The 19,391-nt window shown below is 47.8% G+C and overlaps 1 protein-coding gene across 1 annotated transcript in view; it reads left to right on the top strand.

Annotated features, from left to right (window-relative positions):
- LOC143940911 (mast cell protease 1A-like) overlaps window positions 1-4,023 on the top strand; it is a 42,214-nt gene extending 38,191 nt beyond the window's left edge. The window contains exon 5 of the mRNA XM_077462733.1: window positions 1,558-4,023. Within this exon, the coding sequence (XP_077318859.1) occupies window positions 1,558-1,716 (159 nt within the window). The 3' untranslated portion in view covers window positions 1,717-4,023. The remainder of the gene's footprint in view (window positions 1-1,557) is intronic.
- The last annotated feature ends 15,368 nt before the right edge of the window (window positions 4,024-19,391 follow it).

The raw sequence follows: 19,391 nt of genomic DNA, 5'->3' as shown, positions 1-19,391 counted from the left end.
CAACGCGACTTTTGGAGGCAACTTGGACACGACTTGTCAACACGACTTGGGGCGACTTACAACACGACTTTAAGTCGCCCCAGGCCAGGCGACTTTTGCCATGGCCAATCAGAGAATTAGCTGTCAAGGGGGAACTCCACACCAAATTGAAAAAATTAAAAAGGGCGTGAGTTCCCCCTCTGGGAGCATACCAGGGCCTTAGGTCTGGTATGGATTTTAAGGGGAAAGCCCTACACTGAAAAAACGGCGTGGGGCCCCCCCAGATCCATACCAGACCCTTATCCGAGCACGAAGCCTGGGCGGTCAGGAAGGGGGTGGGGACGAGCGAGCGCCCCCCCCTCCTGGACCGTACCAGGCCGCTTGCCTTCAACATGGGGGGTTGATGCTTTGGGGAAGGGGGGCGCCCTGCGGCCCCACCCACCCCAAAACACCTTGTCCCCATGTTGATGAGGACAAGGGCCTCTTCCCGACAACCCTGGCCGTTGGTTGTCGGGGTCTGTGGGCGGGGGGCTTATCGAAATCCAGGAGCCCCCTTTAATAAGGGAGCCCCCAGATGCCGGCCCCCCACCCTATGTGAATGAGTAAGGGGTACATTGTACCCCTACACATTCACCTGGGGAAAAAAGGTCAATAAAAAATACAACACAAGTTTTAAAAGTCATTTATTAAGCAGCTCCAGGGGTCTTCTTCCGACGTCGGGGGTCTCCTGACGACTTCTCCGCTCTGTTCGGCCTCTTCTCCCAGTGTCTGGCCTCTTTTAAAAAATTGTGTTGTGTTTTTTATTGACATTTTTTCCCCAGGTGAATGGGTAAGGGTACGATGTACCCCTTACTCATTCACATAGGGTGGGGGGCCGGGATCTGGGGGGGGCAGGGTTGTCGGGAAGAGGCTCTTGTCCTCATCAACATGGGGACAAGGTGCTTTGGAGTGGGGAGGCCGCAGGGCACCCCCCTTCTCCAAAGCACCAACTCCCCCATGTTGAGGGCACACGGCATGGTCCAGGAGGGGGGGGGGCGCTCGCTTGTCCCCACCCCCTTCCTGACCGGCCAGGCTTCATGCTCGGATAAGGTCTGGTATTGATCTGGGGGGGGACCCCCACGCTGTTTTTTTGGCGTAGGGGGTTACCCTTAAAATCCATACCAGACCTAAGGGCCTGGTATGTCCCCGGAGGGGGAACCCACGCCAGATTTTTTAAATAAATTTGGCGTGGAGTTCCCTCTCAAGAGCTGATAATTCTGTGAGAGTCGTCTCAGTATAGACGGAGATCTGACTTGGAGGCGACTTCCATTGAAATTAATGGGTACCAGTCGCCTAGAAGTCGGAGACAAGTAGTACAGGAACGCCTTAAGCCTATATTAAGGCTTACCTGTAGGTGCTGGAAATATCTCCTAAACCGTGGAGGTTTATTAGATATTTACAATAAAGCTGTTCGCCAATGTCTACGGCACACGCGCATTTTCCATAAACATTTAGCCTAACTTTAAGGGCAAGGCACTACATGTATCACAAGATATTTCAGCCTTATCTGATATGTTGATATTTGTAATTTCTTTCCAGGGAGATGCTGGAGGTCCACTAATCTGCAATGGAGTGCTCAGAGGAATCACATCATTTGGAGTCTTTCCATGTGGCCTGATTGGAGATGCAAGTGTCTTTGCTCGTCTTACAGAGCACAATCTCTGCTGGATTTATAAAGTTGTTAGCAGATGGTCTTAGGGCTCCTTAAGATCACGTCATTTTAAAATGTGTAGCAGATGCAATTAAAGCAGAACTTAAAGTTGCTGTAAACCCACACAATAAAAAAAAAAAAAAACCTGCACGATAAAGGCATAATGAGCTAGTATGCATAGCATACTAGCTCATTATGAATTACTTCATAATGTGAAGCCACTGCAGAGGTTCTCGTTCACCTCTTCGGCTCACCCATCCATTCATGTCTCCATGCTTTATTTTGTTGAGAAATCACTTTGAAAATCACCCCCCCCAGCATTTCTAGCTACAACCATCTTGAGTAAGGGCAAATGATCCATACTTCCTGGAATACATCTGCCTTTAGATCAGAAATGCAGGCAAGAGGTTGTGCTTAGCTGAGATATTCCCCCCAAAAAATGCCAATAATCACTTCTGGGAAGAATAACATCATTTTAGCCTAGGTCAGAATCCAGAATGCAACTGAAGAAATTAAAAATACGAAGTTTAAAACAAGTAAACATAATATACCTTCCTATCTATTTACCAAGGCTAGCAGCATAAGGATTCAAAATAATTAAAGCAGTAGTAAACCGCAGCAGTTTACACCTGTAATGCCTTTTACACGTGGTCAGAAATTCAGACGGAAAAGGTCAGATCGGATTATATCGTCGATCATATGTGGGCTCTATCGGAACCCAGGATCTCAAACTTTCCGACACAAAAATCCGATCTGCCTTTTTCCGATCGTTTGTAGAGAATTCCAATCGGACAAAGTGCCACGCATGCTCAGATCAAATTACGAGACCAAAGCTATTGGCTACTAGCCTGAACGTAGTCCCGTCGTAACGAACGAGCATCATCATGTTCGGATTTTTCAACAACTTTGTCAGACCGTGTGTATGCAACACCAGTTTAGAACAAAATCGATGGAATTTGTGGTCGGAATGTCCGACCGTGTGTACAAGGCATGAGGCAATTACATAATGTGCTAGTATGCTTAGCTTAGAACAAAGCCCTCCAGCTGTGCGCTGTCACCTTCCCCGGTCTTTCTTCCGGGTTCACAGGCTCCGGCCATACGTACGGGAGCCCCCAGTTCTGGCATGAAGCTCTTAAGGTCTGGCACAGTATGCCTGACTTTTAGGGAGCATGCATCGGTGATGTCACCGACTGCATGCAGGGTGAATATCTCCTAAACAGTGCACGTTTAAGAAATATTCATTTTACCTACAGGTAAGCCTTATTATAGGCTTACCTGTAGGTAAGAATCACAAAGCAGACTTTACTACCACTTTAATGTTGATTGAGAGATTTTAGCTCTGCATTAAAGTGGAGTTCAACCCATTTAAAAGTGTAGCTGCTGACTTTTAATAAACAGACACTCACCTGTCCCACAGTCCAGCGATGCAGCCGCCCGAAGCCTCACTCCTCTCCCCTTTCTCTCCACAGCACCGGCATTCCAAGTGTGGGTGTCTAGCAGTGACAGCTTGCGGCTTCACAGTCGGATGCACACTGCACATGCGTGAGTCACACTGCACTTCTTGAATGGCCGGACAATCTTCGGCGAACTGTGACGTGTCCCAGAAGATTGCAGGGAGAGAGGGGGAGAGGTGAAATTCCGCTCCATGCCGCAGCGCCATGAGTGGAAGTGGGAGCTGGGTATCTGTCAAAACTAGGTACCAGCCCCCTCACACACACACACACACAAAAAAAATGACATGCTAAATGTGGCATGTCAGGGGGTCAGGAGTACTTAAAGTGTAAGTTCCACTTTTGGGTCAAACTTCGCTTTAAGGAACTTTTCCCTTTCAGACCTATGCATTTTGGGCACTAAGGACAACCCCTCCTTAGTGCATCATAGTGTACATGCCTTATGCTGGCTATAAGCGATTGCAGTAACATGCATTTATGATGCCTGTTATTACATGCATTCTGCATGCACTTATGAACATTTTGTGTTTTTATAGACATAACTTTTTGCTTTATTATGCAAATCCAGGAAGTATCATTCAAGCACCAGCGTGGATCCTTGCTCTTTTGCAATTCAACAAATTTGCATCAAGTTTGGCTAGTATAGTGAACTGCAGCCCAGGTGGGTTGCAAAAGTACATTGGGGTACCATTCATAATGAATGGCACTGCAGTGTACCACCACATTTAGCATACATTATCTCAGTGCATTAATGTATATGTGAATAAGATGTAACAAGCAGGTCCTTTATACCCTTTTGCAATGTGTATAATGCTATATATATTCACTGTAAACCCTACTGTATAATGCTTTGTGGCATGAAAGAAAAGGTATAAAAAGATAATACCAATAACCCAAATCCTATCATCGACATTCTGTGCCTCATTTTTTTAATCAATTATTTTTGGTATACACTTTTATAAATGATTATACAGTTATAAATTATTCAACCATGATAATTGTGAAAGCCCCTGTACACACGGTCGGACATTCTGCCAACCAAATCCGTTGGATTTTGTCCGACGGATTTTGTCCGACGGATTGTGTCTGAAACTGTTGCATACACACGGTCGGACCAAGTTGTGGGAAAATCCAATCATTCAGAATGTGATGACGTTATTTCGTTACGACGGGACTACATTCAGGCTAGTAGCCAATAGCTTTGGTGTAGGAATTTGATCTGAGCATGCGTGGCACTTTGTCCAATCGGAATTCTCTACACATGATCGGAGTATGTCCGATCAGACCAGTTTGTTGGAAAATATTTCCAACAAGTTGGAAAATTGGGTCCGACGGATATTTCTGACGGAATCAGTCTGATGCATACCACACACAGTCGGATTATCCGACAACACGGTCTGATAGGACACATTCCAACGAATTCTCCGACCGTGTGTACAAGGGCAAAGAGTTACCGTGTATCAGAAAGATAGATTGCTGAGATAAGACTGGTAGTTGCAACCAGTGTTGAAAACCCCATGAAGTTAAATTTACTGGCAGGACACCAATATTTACAAACGCCACCAATTTTTTTACTGGCAAAAATCATAAAATTTACTGACAGAGCTGTATTTTTTTTACTGACACTGTAAAAAGTACCTAAAATGAGTTTTCCATGCTAAAAAGTGCAAAACATAAACATATAGCTTGTGCTATTAGCAATGTGTTTAAGTTAAACACAAGTCAAAAAACATATTTGTCCTTTTACATAAAGGTCAGATTATTATAACCTAGCCAGCACAGAGTTCCCCCTTACATCAGAGTCTGCAGGATTCCTTCTTATAGTGGAAGAGAATGCTTATGTAAGTGGGGAATGCTGCAGATCATGATCTAAGGGGGGACTCTGATGTAAGGGTGGGGGGCTCTGGTGACCAGAGACCACCTTATATCAGGGTACACTGTGTTCCTCTTTACATCAGAATTTCCACGTACAGGGTCCCCAGAGTTCCCCCTTCCACTGTAAGGGGGAATCCTGCAGACTCTGATGTAAAGGGGAAAGCCAGGAAGGTGGGGGGGGGGTTACTAATATAGGAGGGGACCTTTATATCAGTGTCCCCTTACATTATTGTATTGACTCCCGCCTTACATCAGTGATCCCCCCATCAGACTGGCCTGGTGGCGCTGTCACTGACCTCCTCTCACGTGCACCTTGCAGGGCTCAGTCAGCCAGCTCCAGCTTGGCAGCTCTGGTTTTACCCTATAGTCTTCTCTCCACAGTTCACACACATCTGACTCCTCCCGTGATCCCCATCCCGGTGGGGCTCCCACTCTTGACTCCTCTCCAAAATCCCCCTCAGAGAATGCAGACATGATAAAAGATAAGAGATGGTCAGAGGCTGCGGATATGGTACAGGAGATGGTCAGAGACTGCGTACATGATACAGTAAATGGTTAGATGTTGCAGACAGGATACAGGAGATGGTCAGAGGCTGCGGACATAGTAAATGAGGTGGTCAGAGACTGTGGACATGGTACAGGAGATGGTCAGAGACTGCGTACATGATACAGTAAATGGTTAGATGTTGCAGACAGGATACAGGATATGGTCAGAGGCTGCGGACATAGTAAATGAGGTGGTCAGAGACTGTGGACATGGTACAGGAGGTGGTCAGAAACTGCGTACATGATACAGTAAATGGTTAGATGTTGCAGACAGGAGATGGTCAGAGGCTGCGGACATGGTACAGGATACAGGAGATGGTCAGAGACTGCGGACATAGTAAATGAGATGGTCAGAGGTTGCGGACATTGTACAGGAGATGGTCAGAGACTGCGTACATGATACAGTAAATGGTTAGATGTTGCAGACAGGATACAGGAGATGGTCAGAGGCTGCGGACATAGTAAATGAGGTGGTCATAGACTGCAGACATGGTACAGGAGGTGGTCAGAGACTGCAAGCATGGTACAGGAGGTAATTAGAGAGTATGGACATGGTACAGGATGTGGTCAGAGACTGCGGACACAGTGCAGCACTTGAGAAAAGTGTGTGGGCCACTCAGGCTCAATAGAGAGGGGGGTGTAGACAATGCATCTGCGCTGCTACTAGAGTGCTGACAGTGGATGGAGCCCATCCTGGCTTCTGCAAAGGTTCAATAAAGGAAAGCTGACCCTGGAGGTCACATACCTTTGGTGTCCTGCTGCAATGAATGGAGGGGCAACCTCCTCGGCCTGCACTCCGACCAGGCCACGCCCCCAACATGCTTCACTCTGTCCCCAGACCTTAGTCATGGGGACAAACATGAGTAAGCTCAGAGGGAGTAAAACGCGTTGGGCCGTGGCCTGGATGGAGTCCAGGCTGAGGTTGCCACTCCATTCATTGCAGTAGGACACCATAGATGTGCAACTTCCAAGGGTCACCCATCCTTTCTTGGACATGGTACAGGAGGTGGTCAGAGACTGCAGACATACTACACTAGACGATCAGAGACTGCAGACATAGTACAGGGGTGCTAAAAGACTGCGGACATTTACAGTGTGTCCGGAAGGCCACAAAGGAGAGGCAGACACAGGCCACTAAAAGAGAACAAGCAGGTTCTGTGTCTACAGTCGACAGTAGAACACTTCTTTTTCTTTTTCCTGCAGCTGGTCGTGTTATTGAGCCACAACATGCAGAAGAGTTGGTGGAATGGATAACAAAGCCGTCCTCATCCTCCACATCCTCTGTCACCCAGGCTCAGAGTAGTTTTCCTGCCAATGCAGCTGCCAAAGAGGCCTATTCCACCAGCTCCATGTCAACAGTCACTCCTTCCCTAGCCTGACCATCATGCATGGAGGAGTCCTCCGAACTATTCGACCAGTGTCTGGTACATGCTGCAGGAGGATGCACAGCAATTTGAAGGGTCTGATGATGACACCCAAGTTGAGGAAGGGAGTAAAGTCAGCCTAGAGAGAGGGGGTACCCAAGAAGGTCAAGAAGCTGGCAGTCACATTCCCCCAGCTGCAGCATACTGCCAAGTTTGCTCCACTGACGAGGAGGGAGGGGATGATGAGGTCACTTATTCAACTTGGGTGCCTAATAGAAGAAAGGAGAAGGAGGCACATCTTCAATGAGGTAGGATGCCCTCCAGGAAGCAGCTTAAGGGCAGACACCCTATTACATCACACCTCAGAGCTAAGCAGGTGCAGGGGGCTGCTGTCTCCCATCATATTTTGAAAAGTTCTTTGGTGGGGGCCTTTTTTGACACGTGTGCAGCAGATTGCACCATTGCTGTTTGCAACAAAATGTCTGAAGCGTATCAAGTGTGGCCAAAACAGCAGCCACTTGGGCACCACATGCTTGACTCTGTCAGCTCTGCAGGGGCAGGCTCAGAGGTGGTTGACCCCATGCCAGTTTTAGCCAGAAATGATTGTATGCGACAATGGCACCAACCTCCTCTCTGCTCTCTGACAGGAACACTTGACCCATGTTCCCTGTTTGGCTCATGTCCTGAATTTGGTGGTCTTGAGCAGGTACCCAGGCTTACAGGATCTCCTGGGGCAGGCCAGGAAAGTCTGTGGTCATTTCCACCTTTCATATAATGCCAGTGCTTGGCTGGCTGACATTCAAAGAGAATGCAACCTGCCCAAGAACCGCCTCATTTGTGACATGCCCAACAGGTGGAACTCAACGTTGGCAATTCTGCAGCAGCTGCACATGCAGCAGAGAGCCATCAATGAGTACCTGTGTGAGTATGGCACCAGGACAGGGTCAGGGAAGCTTGGCTTTTTTTTGCCATGCCAGTGGCTACTGATCAAGGATGCATGCACTGTCCTGTCACCATTTGAGGAGGCCACGAGGATGGTGAGCAGTGACAGTGCATGTATCAGTGATACTGTCCCTTTTGTCTTCCTGTTGGAGCACACGCTTTGTGGAATAATGGACAAGGAACTTGAGGCAGAACAACGGGAGGAAGAGGAGGACTTCCTTACCTCTCAAGGCCCCCTTTATCCAGATACTAGTATTCCTACAGGCCCACCAATCGCACAGGAAGAACAAGAGGAGGAGGAGGGGGATTGTGTCAGCATGGAGGTGGAGGATAATACTCAGCATAAGTCTTCAAGAGATCGTTTACAGTCCCCAGAAACCCATGGACATGGCTGGGAGGAGGTGGTTGAGGATCATGCGATCCTTATGCCGCGTACACACGATCAAACAAGCGGGTGGAAAAGTCCTGCAAACTCAGGTCCGCCAAACAATCCCCCCATGTGTAGCCTCCGGCATACTTTTTTGACCCGAAAGTACGGCGGACTTAGAATGTAGTTTTACACTCCAATCTTCCCGCCGGACTCGCATTTCGGCAGACAATCCGGCCGTGTGTATGCCAGTCCGCCGTACTTTTGAAATGAACGGACTTTTCCCGCCCGGAGAAAAGTCCGCTCATTTCGAGCGGGTCTCCTGGTAGGCAGGGCCCGCGAAGGAGACGTCGCTGGCCCCGCCGTCTGGTATGGACTTAAAGGGGAACCCCAATGCCCAAAAAAAAATCGGCCTGGGGTCCCCCCCAAGTCCACAACAGACCCTTGTCCAAGCACGCTACCCGGCCGGCCAGGAAAGGAGGGGTGAGCGAGCGCCCCCTCCTGAGCCGTACCAGGCCGCGTGCCCTCAACATGGGGGGTGCCTTGGGGAAGGGGGGGCCGCGCTGCCCCCCCACCCCAAAGCACCTTGTCCCCATGTTGATGAGGACAAGGGCCTCTTCCCGACAACCCTGGCCGTTGGTTGTCGGGGTCTGCGGGCGGGGGGCTTATCGGAATCCGGGAGCCCCCTTTAATAAGGGGGCCCCCGGATACCATCCCCCCACCCTATGTGAATGAGTATGGGGTACAATGTACCCCTACCCATTCGACCTGTAAAATAAAAGTACAAAAAAAACACAACACACAAGATAAAATAATTTATTGCACAGCTCCGGGGGTCTTCCGTCTTCGGGGGGTCTTCTCGCCGGACTCCTCCGCTATCTTCTTGTAGCTCTTTTGCTAGCGGAGGAGCCCGGCTTTCTTCCTCGCCGCCGGTCTCTTCTTCCGACTTTGGGGGTCTTGTCCCCCTCTTCGGTTCTTCTGCCGGTCTTCTGTCGCCGCCGCCGCCTTCCGCTCTTCTCTTCTTCTTCTTCAGATGTTGCCTCGCCGAGTCCTCCGCTCACAATGACGGGGACCAGGCGCGCAGCGACTTATATAGGGACAAGGGGCGGGGTCTTTGATTGATGTCACATGGGTTCATGTCACATGGGTTCATGTCACATGGCGACAGTCCCAGCATCCTCCGGGACTGTGACATCGTAAGGGGGCGGGGTCACCCCCGGAGCTGTGCAATAAATTATTTTATCTTGTGTGTTGTGTTTTTTTTGTACTTTTATTTTACAGGTGAATGGGTAGGGGTACATTGTACCCCATACTCATTCACATAGGGTGGGGGGCCGGTATCCGGGGGCCCCCTTATTAAAGGGGCTCCCGGATTCCGATAAGCCCCCGCCCGCAGACCCCGACAACCAACGGCCAGGGTTGTCGAGAAGAGGCCCTTGTCCTCATCAACATGGGGACAAGGTGCTTTGGGGTGGGGGGCCGCGCAGCCCCCCCTTCCCCAAGGCACCCCCCATATTGAGGGCACGCGGCCTGGTACGGCTCAGGAGGGGGGGCGCTCTCTCGTCCCCCCTTTCCTGGCCGGCCGGGTAGCGTGCTCGGACAAGGGTCTGATGTGGACCTAGGGGGGACCCCCACGCCGTTTTTTTTCGGTGTTGGGGTTCCCCTTTAAGCCCATACCAGGCGGCGGGGCCAGCAACGTATCCTTCGCGGGCCCCGCCTACCTGGAGACGCGCTCGAAATGAGCGGACTTTCCTCCGCGTGTGTGGGCGAGTCCGTTCATTTCAAAAGTAGGGCGGATAGTACGGCGGACTTAGTACGCCGTATTAGTCCGCTGAAAAAGTGCCGTGTGTGGGCAAGTAGCCCATTCGAAAAGTCCGACGGACAGTCTGGCGGGAAGTCCGCCAGACTAAGTACGTCGGACAGACGGCTACGTGTGTACGCGGCTTAAGTGACCCAGAGGACTCAGGATTGAATGCCTTGCAAACCTACACTGCATGGCCTCCCTGATCCTGCAAAGCCTGCGAAAGGACACTAGGATTCATGGTATCAAGGAGAGGGACCATTACTGGCTGGCAAGCCTTCTTGATCCATGTTACAAGGATAAGGTTTTGGAACTTATCCAGCCTTCGCAGAGGGAGCAGTGGATGAAACATCTTTGGGAGGCCTTGCAGAAAGGTTTATGCAATGCGTTTCCAGAGCCTGAGAGGTTACAAATTCCTGGTACTGGATGTGTTGCTGAGGCTTTTTTAAGTCACAGAAAGAGTGCTGGAGAAGATGGCCGGCTGACCGATGCCTTCAGGCAATTCTTCAGTCCTCAGCGCCAAGGTCTGATCAGTTCCAGCAACCATCGCCAGCGTTTGAATCCCATGGTGCAGTAATATCTAGGGGCAAGATCAGACTTGGAGACCTTTCCACCAGAATGTCCACTGGGTTACTGGGTCTTGAGTATGGACCACTGGCCAGAGCTTGCTCAATATGCAATTGAGCTACTGGCCTGTCCTGCATCCAGCGTTCTTTCTGAATGCGCATTCAGTGCTGCTGGAGGCTTTGTAACCAATCACAGAGTGTGCCTATGCACAGACTCTGTTGATCGGCTCACATTCATAAAAATGAATTGGTGTTGGATCACCAGCTACCAAGCACCTGATGCTGATGTAACCAATAGATTTTTCTATGGATGTGGGATCCCTTGAAGACTGCATATGCTGAGTGACTATCCTATTATGCTGAGTGACTCTCCTATTCCTCCTCAATTTTCATGATGATAGCTTCTAAGAATATTTTCGGTTCAGGGCACCACCACCACTGCCTAAGGCCCAATTTTTATGCCCTTGTTTAACGGGGGTGTGTAATTACAATTTTTGATCTAATATTTCACAGCAGGGCCTGTTTCTGAACTCAACAAAGGTATCTGTGAGGCTTTACAGTGTTGTGCTACCACCACCACTGCCTAAGGCCCAAATTTTCTGCCCCCGTTTAACAGTGGCCTGTAATTACAATTCTTGATATAATATTTCACAGCAGGGCCCGTTCCAGCGCCCACCAAGAGTAACTGTGAGGACTTACAGTGTTCTGGTACCACCAACACCTAAAGCCCAATTTTCCACAGAGTGTATAGGGCAGGCCGTATAGTATATAAGGCAGTCCCCTATTTTCAAGCATCCGATGTACAAATGACTCCTACTTACAAATGGAGGGAGACAACCTCGGAAGTGAAAGTGTCTCCCCACTGATGCTTTATCACCAATCCTTGTTTCCCTAATAACCCAAAATTTTCAAAATACAATTGTCATTGGGACAGAAAGTGAGGTGAAATCTTCTGAACAGGGTCACAGACAGCAAAACAAATGTTACAGTGATGATGATAGGCATGTGCAATTCGTTTCGGAACGAATCGAAATTCGGCCGAATTTTGCATCTTTCGGACATTCGGATGCATCCGAGTGTCCGAATAAAAAATAACGAATTACAACGAATACGAAAGAAATATAACGAATGAATTCGAATGCATTCGACATCGAATTCGAAAACAATTCTAGTCGAATCGAATTTGAAAACAAATTTGAATAAAAATCGAAAAAATATAATAATTCGATTTCTAAAAAAGAATACAGTAAAATAGAATATAAAATAATAACACAATAGAATGAATATATATATATATATATATATATATATATATATATATATATATATATATATACCATCTTCCGAAATTCTAATTTCCTATAGAATGAATTAGAATATAAAAGATTTGAATACAAAAGAATAGACTAGAAAAACAATTGAACAGAATAGTATAAAATATTATTTTTCTATTTATTTTTATTCTATCACTGAGTCCAAGCCTTATTCTTCAAGGGGAAACCCTAACCCCAACCCTAACCCTAAACCTAACCCAAACTCCAAGTTGGCGATTGTCCACTTGCCACATCACCTGCCACAAGTTGTGTATTGTCCACTTGCCATGACACCTGCCACAAGTGCCATGACACCTGCCACGAGTGCCACGTGACCGGCCACGAGTGCCACGTTACCAGCCACGGGTGCCACTCGACCGGCCACGGGTGCCACGTGACCTGCTACGGGTGCCACGTGACCGGCCACGGGTGCCACTTGACCGCCCATGAGTGCCACGTGACCGGTCATGGGTGTCACGTGACCGGCCACGGGTGCCATGTGACCAAGTTGTGGACTGTCCACTTGCCACATCACCTGCCAAAAGTTATGGGGTTCCTAGCACCAAGTGACCCTGAGATATGTATCTTGGGGCCACTTACAGCTAGAGTGTGGCCCCCAAGATATGTGGCCCCAAATTCGGGTCGCAAAATGTCATTCTCTGATATGAACAATATGTCAAGCACTTTTCTGTTGCAGAGAATGACATTTTGTGACCCGAATTTGGGGCCACATATCTCAGGGTCACTTGGTGCTAGAAACCCCAAATTTGGTGATTTGGTGAAATCATTATATACTAAATTCGAATTTCGGAAGATGGTGGTTTTATAATATATATATATTTCTTTCCGACATTCGAATTTTGTATAGAATGAATTAGAATTTGAATAGAAAAGATTAGAATGGAAAAAGAGAATAGACTAGAAAAACGATAGAACAGAATAGAATATATTATATTTTATTCTATTCTGTTCTATTGTTTTTCTAGTCTATTCTTTTATATTCTATCGAAATCTTTTCTATTCAAATTCATTCTATACGAAATTCGAATGTCTAAAAAAAAATAAAAAATTATATATATAAGAGAGCCAGTATGGTGGCCCGTAATTATGGGAGGAGCCCGGAGGGTATTTAATCAGACCACCCACAACGGTCTGTGTCGGTTCCAGTGCAAGGTACTGCACATCAAGGGGCCGACTCTTCTCAGCTCCCTCACGGTCGACTATCTGTGCGTCCAATCGCAGGTGCACTTCAGCTTCTTCATTCGTGGTCTTTGTCGGCGGTTCATGGTCGCAGATAAGTAGTATCCGAATCTTTTCATATCATGTGCAAACTTGCGGCTTATCATGCTTACTATCCTGCACCCCTTTCGCAAAACCTACCTCTGAGTTGTTGACACTCATGTCCCGACATCTTTCGGCACAAGCATAGTACATTCGTAAATTCCTTCTACCAAACATATGACTCATTCATAGATCCAAGCCTCCAAGTCGCTGTCGGTCGTTCTCCAATATCACTCACCATAGGCTTCACTGGTTTTAAAATTCACTGTTCTCATCCTTTTTTTAGATAAACCGGTATTGTTTGTATGGGTTTCTGTGGCTGATTGAGGTGTAATTAAACCCACCTGATGTCTTTCCTGCACTTGACTAGCCTGGGGGGATGGGTGGTTGATAGGTGTTTGGTTTCACAGTAAGGAATGGCATACACTCTACAACCAATTCGTATCAGATACTCCTTTCTGCCAATTTATATCAGATTCATCTCATACATTTTTTAAGCTGATTCGTGTCAAATGCATTGCACAGGCTGACTCTGCCAACTCACTGCGTGTCCACGTAGTTGTACCTTGGAGATCGGTCGTATATCTTCATCGATTGTCACACACTCGCTGTCGCAGGTAGGACTTTGTTGTTACCGCTCCTCTAAACTCTAGTAGTTACGTAATCATGTTCGTTTATCATGTTAGTTTTGCAAAAGTCGCACTTACGCCACCGTAAGTCTTTCTATGTCATCTTTCATGTATTTCATGCTTTCTACCCAACGCGGGTTTACTCGAGCCGTTCACTTCACTTCACGGCGATGTGGTCAAATCCGACATTCAAGCCCCTTACTCACCTCGCATCTACGGCCAATTCGAATCTAGTCGCAACTTCGCTTCTATGTTTTGGATCCTCGGCAATCAAAAGCCCCTTCAACCGCCATCACCATTTAGTTGATTCGAACCCAGCCATATCATCGGCAATACGGGCAGATCTGTCATACGAGCCCTGTAATCACCTCGCATCTACGGCCGATTCAAATCTAGTCGCAACTTCGCTTCTATGTTTCGGATCATTGGCAATCACCAGCCCCTTCAACCACCATCACAATTCAATCAATCCGAACCCAGCCATATCCTCAGCGATACGGTCGGATCCCATATACGAGCCTCTCAGTCGCATCTACGGAGGATTCGAGTCTAGTCGCAGCATCGGCGCAACGATTCCAGTCCTTGCCAAACGCAACTCTAACAACCAAGCCGAATCCTGTTGCATCACCGACTCAAATTAGTCAAATCTTTCGCAGACTATTCCATAGCTATAACCAAGTTCAAACTAGTCACATCGACTGTACGAATTCAGCAGTACTTACGTTTGACTTTCTCAGTCTATCCATACATGATCATACACAATTTGCTCAGTGTTGCGCACGGTCATTCCTACATAATCACATTTCCTCTATAACCTTTTCTTTCGCCTTTCAACAAAGCTCCTTGCAATCGCTGCAAGCATCAATGCAATGGCTCAATACGGCCACTCATCTCCAGTAACAACACAGCTGCTCATCTCATTCATCCATTCATTCATTCATTCTCACCTCATAATTCAAATAAGGCCGCTTCCTTGCAATCGCTGCAAGCATTTCAGCAAGTGGCTCAAACTGGCACTCATCGTCTCCAGTAGCAACACGGCTGCTCATCATTTTCTCTGTCGCTTTCCCCTTTTTAGGCTAGTTAGAACACCAGTTAGTCCCCCCTGCACCAGGTTTGGACAGTATCTCCCAAAAAAAAAAAAAACCCATTGTCGAGGGATTGCATCTTCACCAGGGGGCCAGCTTTGCCCCAAACAGCTCTTTGCAATCCCCCTTGTCAAAACAAAATTCTCATGTCACCTTACTACAGGCTCCTGGTCAACTCAGTTCTTGACCCCAACCAGTCGACTTCACAACAAGGGCATAAAGTCAGGTGTTTAGTTCAATGGGATTCCCCCTTTCTCTTAAACACTCTTTCACTACATACTTTTACTTCACATACAGAATTTGACCTGCTCCTGAGGCGTTAGCAACTGTCACATACTTCTGTGCACTTCACTCTGTTTTCGAAGCACAAGCCTTCAATAAGCAGATAAGGTCCCCTAATCTCCATACTTGCTGGCAGTGCAAGCATTAGTAGACCGAACCCACGTCAATTAACTACAGATCGCAACATTAAAAACAAAAGTTATTGGCGCACAAATGAATAAACCCTTTATAGAGAACGCTTATCCATATATTAGGTTAATTGTTGTCTCAAAGAGGGCCTGTAATTGGTCTCAATGTGCAGCTGCTAGACCACTTTGGACTTGGTGGAAGAAAGCAGAAATTGAACCATCAGAAAAACAGCGCATCAGAGAGACTCATAGTCTGATGTAAAAAGCATAAAAACAATTTATTAGATAAAAAAAACTAAATAAGAGACGTCTGATCCTCCTGGGATCTTAAAACCATTACATCAGTCAATCACGACAATATAAAACAACAGTTGCTTGGTGATGAATTGGCCCTGGGATCTTCTATTCGTGACTTTGAAATGTTGGTAAAAACAGGGCTGTGCTGCCAGTACAGTCTATTGTGCACCTGGATTTAATGATTGTGGGTGATCATCTCCCAAAGGCAGGGGGAACCAGTAAAGTTCATATATAAGTGCAAATAAATGGTTGGAACTGAGTTCCAAAAGTCACTCACTTTTGTTAATGGCTGGACTGTAGGGCTGGGGCGCCGTCGTGCTGAGCTGGAGGAGTGGAAGAGAAAGGGTCAATCCTGCTCCCTGTGCTCCGGGACGGAGGTGCAGTGAACGCTGAAGGATGTTTATCCAAGTTGGACACAAGGTGGCGTCCACCTTGTGTGTTGGAGAGGCTTGGAGCGCAGCGCACCGCGAATGAAGCCGCTTGCCCGAGCGGTTGTGGGTCAACTTGTGGGTCAAGCTTTGATAAAGTGCATGCGCGCGAAACATGTTAGCAAGCCGGTCGGCATGGCAACTCCCCTCGCTGCGGAGCCCTCCACGTGACCAATAGTGACCCACAACCGCTCGGGCAAGCGGCTTCATTCGCGGTGCGCTGCGCTCCAAGCCTCTCCAACACACAAGGTGGACGCCATTAACAAAAGTGAGTGACTTTTGGAACTCAGTTCCAACCATTTATTTGCACTTATATATGAACTTTACTGGTTCCCCCTGCCTTTGGGAGATGATCACCCACAATCATTAAATCCACGTGCACAATAGACTGTACTGGCAGCACAGCCCTGTTTTTACCAACATTTCAAAGTCACGAATAGAAGATCCCAGGGCCAATTCATCACCAAGCAACTGTTGTTTTATATTGTCGTGATTGACTGATGTAATGGTTTTAAGATCCCAGGAGGATCAGACGTCTCTTATTTAGTTTTTTTTATCTAATAAATTGTTTTTATGCTTTTTACATCAGACTATGAGTCTCTCTGATGCGCTGTTTTTCTGATGGTTCAATTTCTACAGATCGCAACATTCCTACTTAGTATACCAGACTTCAGCTACCCACCCCAGTCCGCCCTGGGGCGCTCTGGTTCATTAGTCTGTGCCGAGCACAGACTGATACCCGAGCTATCGGTTACCTAACCAGTCACCTCATGGCTCACCTCGGTTGTCACGCATTCTTTTGAGTTTTCTAAAGTCACACTCAACAGCGCTCAAGCGCAAACCAACTGTCACTATGGCTGTCGCTCCTTGTCCTATTCTTCTTGTTTCCTTCCGCCTTTCATCTTATCTACCCAAACGCAACTATCCCCCTCCTACTTTTGCAACTTACCTCAAACATACGCACCCCCCCTTGCTTTTAGTTGACGCCATGTCGCAGGCAGACAGTGAGGACTTTGCCTCAGCCCTGCCATCACCCTTTACGGGCTCTGCAAGCGGCGGTTTACAGTCTCACAAGAGCTTGGACCAATAAAAAAAAAAACTCATAGCAGAACGGTGTCGCAGGAGTAAATCCTACCCTACCGCAGCCAGGAAACCAAGCCTTTAGGCTACTGTTTCCACCGCCAGTGGCAGCCCTTCCAGGCACCACTTCAGTCTATCTTCTTTGCGACTACTCAGCTGCACTCCTGGGTAACCACACTGTCAACAGCAGTCGCAGAAGCCCAAGCAGAGTGACAGCCCTGGAGGTACGCCCAGCCATTCCCCTACCAGCTCCAGTCACCACCGTCATTCCCGTACCTTCACTTACAGATACACCCAACTTCTGCACCATTATCTTCCCTGCACACCTTGTCCTAGCAGGGCATCTAGGAGGACATCTTGGATGACAACGACGTTAACTAGGATCCCTCCTCATAGCAGTACACAACTTGGCCTAGAACAAGTCATATTCGCGGGGAGATGTCTCCGTCATCCTGAAGGCCAGAGACCCTTTACTTAATCGCAAGCTCACTGTCACAGAGTTTGTGCTGGCCTTGGGAACAGTCAGAGACAGGCTAGGCAGAGCAACCCCAACAGGAGGGTAGAATTGGACCCGTATCTGCATACAGCAGGTCACAAGTACGCAGGGTGCCCATCCTTTGACTATCACCGCTCATTTTCAGCCAAGGCAGCAGCCAGACTCAAGGTGATCGTTTATCTCCCGCCTTTTAGTGTTTCTCTCCCAGGTACAAGACCCCAACTAAATCCTTAAATTAAGATGTGCCAGCTATAGCAGATCTGCCCATGGGAGTCGAATTTCTCACAAATTGGAATGGCATGCCAATGTTTATTCCCTCAGCATCTCTCTCTTCATCTCAGGTAGTCATGGTCACCACAGCCTCCACAGGTCCTCGCCTACATTTTTGGCCAATTTGGGTTTATAGGGCCATGGCCGTCAGAAATCCTCTTGATTCCTTGGTTCAGTTAGTCCTCCTCTTTGTTCGACCTCTACCCCATTGTCGCAGCAGCTCAAGTCTGGTGCAACAACTGGGCAGGACAAACAGTGACGTTCGCCACAGACAACCAAGCCACAGCCAGTATTATGAATAAAGGAGATCCTAGTAGCAGGCCATCATGGCCTTCCTGCGCAGGCTGGTGCCACTAACCCCACAGCACCAATCTAACGTCCTATGCTTCCACATCCCAGACAAACGCAATAATCTGGCCGACGCACTACCCATTAACTTTGCTTCGTTATTTTTGCAGGAACCTGGAACCGACCCGACCATGTCTCTTATCCCACACTGGTCGTAGCTAACCTCGGATTCAAACAACACTTTCACGACGCTACCTGCCTTATTAATCTTTCATTATCTCACAACACCCTGAAGGCCTACCGTGCAGCCTAGAGGTTCTACTGCATGTCAGGTTACTAGCCTCAAACCCCAGAGCAATACCAAGAGTTCTCTATTACATCCTGGTCTTCATATCATGCCACCACACACAGTTGGCATTGTCACACAATACCTTAGACCCTACTCAGCTGACATCCAGTATTTCATCCCCTTATGAGATCCTAACAAACCGTCTTGTTTGCCGCCCATACGGTCAAGACCATGTTGTGTGGTATTCACAGGCAATGACCCCAAATCAGTATCAAATGGCTACCCGTCACCAGCGCCATATTCCGAGACATGTCTTTCATCCTGTCACATTCCCCTTTGGTTAAATTCAGCCTGGTCGTTCAAGCAGCCATCTACCTGGCTTTCTACAGCTTCTTACACCCCAGTGAATACTGTCACCATCCCAGTTGTAAAGTGTTACGTAGACGCCACCTCACACGCCATCAGACTTACTTCATCTTGCTCCTCAGGGTGTCCAAAACACAATAGTCCGGTCCAGGGGTTGACATCAAACCTTTCCAAACTCTCAAAGCCTGGTGCCCCGTGTCCATCCTAGATCAATGTTTGATCCCTCGCAGGACAGCCCATTACTACCGTTCCCGATTAGTACCCCAGGCAGCAACCAGTTCATTAGTCACGTCAGGTTCCTTTTGAGCAAATTAGGCCAGGACCCTGGCCATTTTCTTGGAAATTCTTTCGCATTGGAGCAGCATCAGCAGCCTCACGAAACGGGGTCCCAGTCCACGCGATCAAAGATGGGCAGGCGGGAATCCACCTGCTTTACTCGATACATCTCCAATCCACAAGTGGAAATGTCATGAGCCTTCAGCAGCTTTGCCCCGTAGTGTCTTGTTGTACATAAATTAATTACCTCCCTAAACCAAGTCTTTTGCAGCCTTCTCTTGGCATATCACCCAGCAGAC

The sequence above is a fragment of the Lithobates pipiens genome, unplaced genomic scaffold (assembly GCF_037356315.1).
Source record: "Lithobates pipiens isolate NorthernLeopardFrog02 unplaced genomic scaffold, aLitPip1_a1.2 Scaffold_3, whole genome shotgun sequence".
NCBI classification, from domain to species: domain Eukaryota; kingdom Metazoa; phylum Chordata; class Amphibia; order Anura; family Ranidae; genus Lithobates; species Lithobates pipiens.
This window is presented reverse-complemented; position numbering and strand designations above follow the sequence as displayed.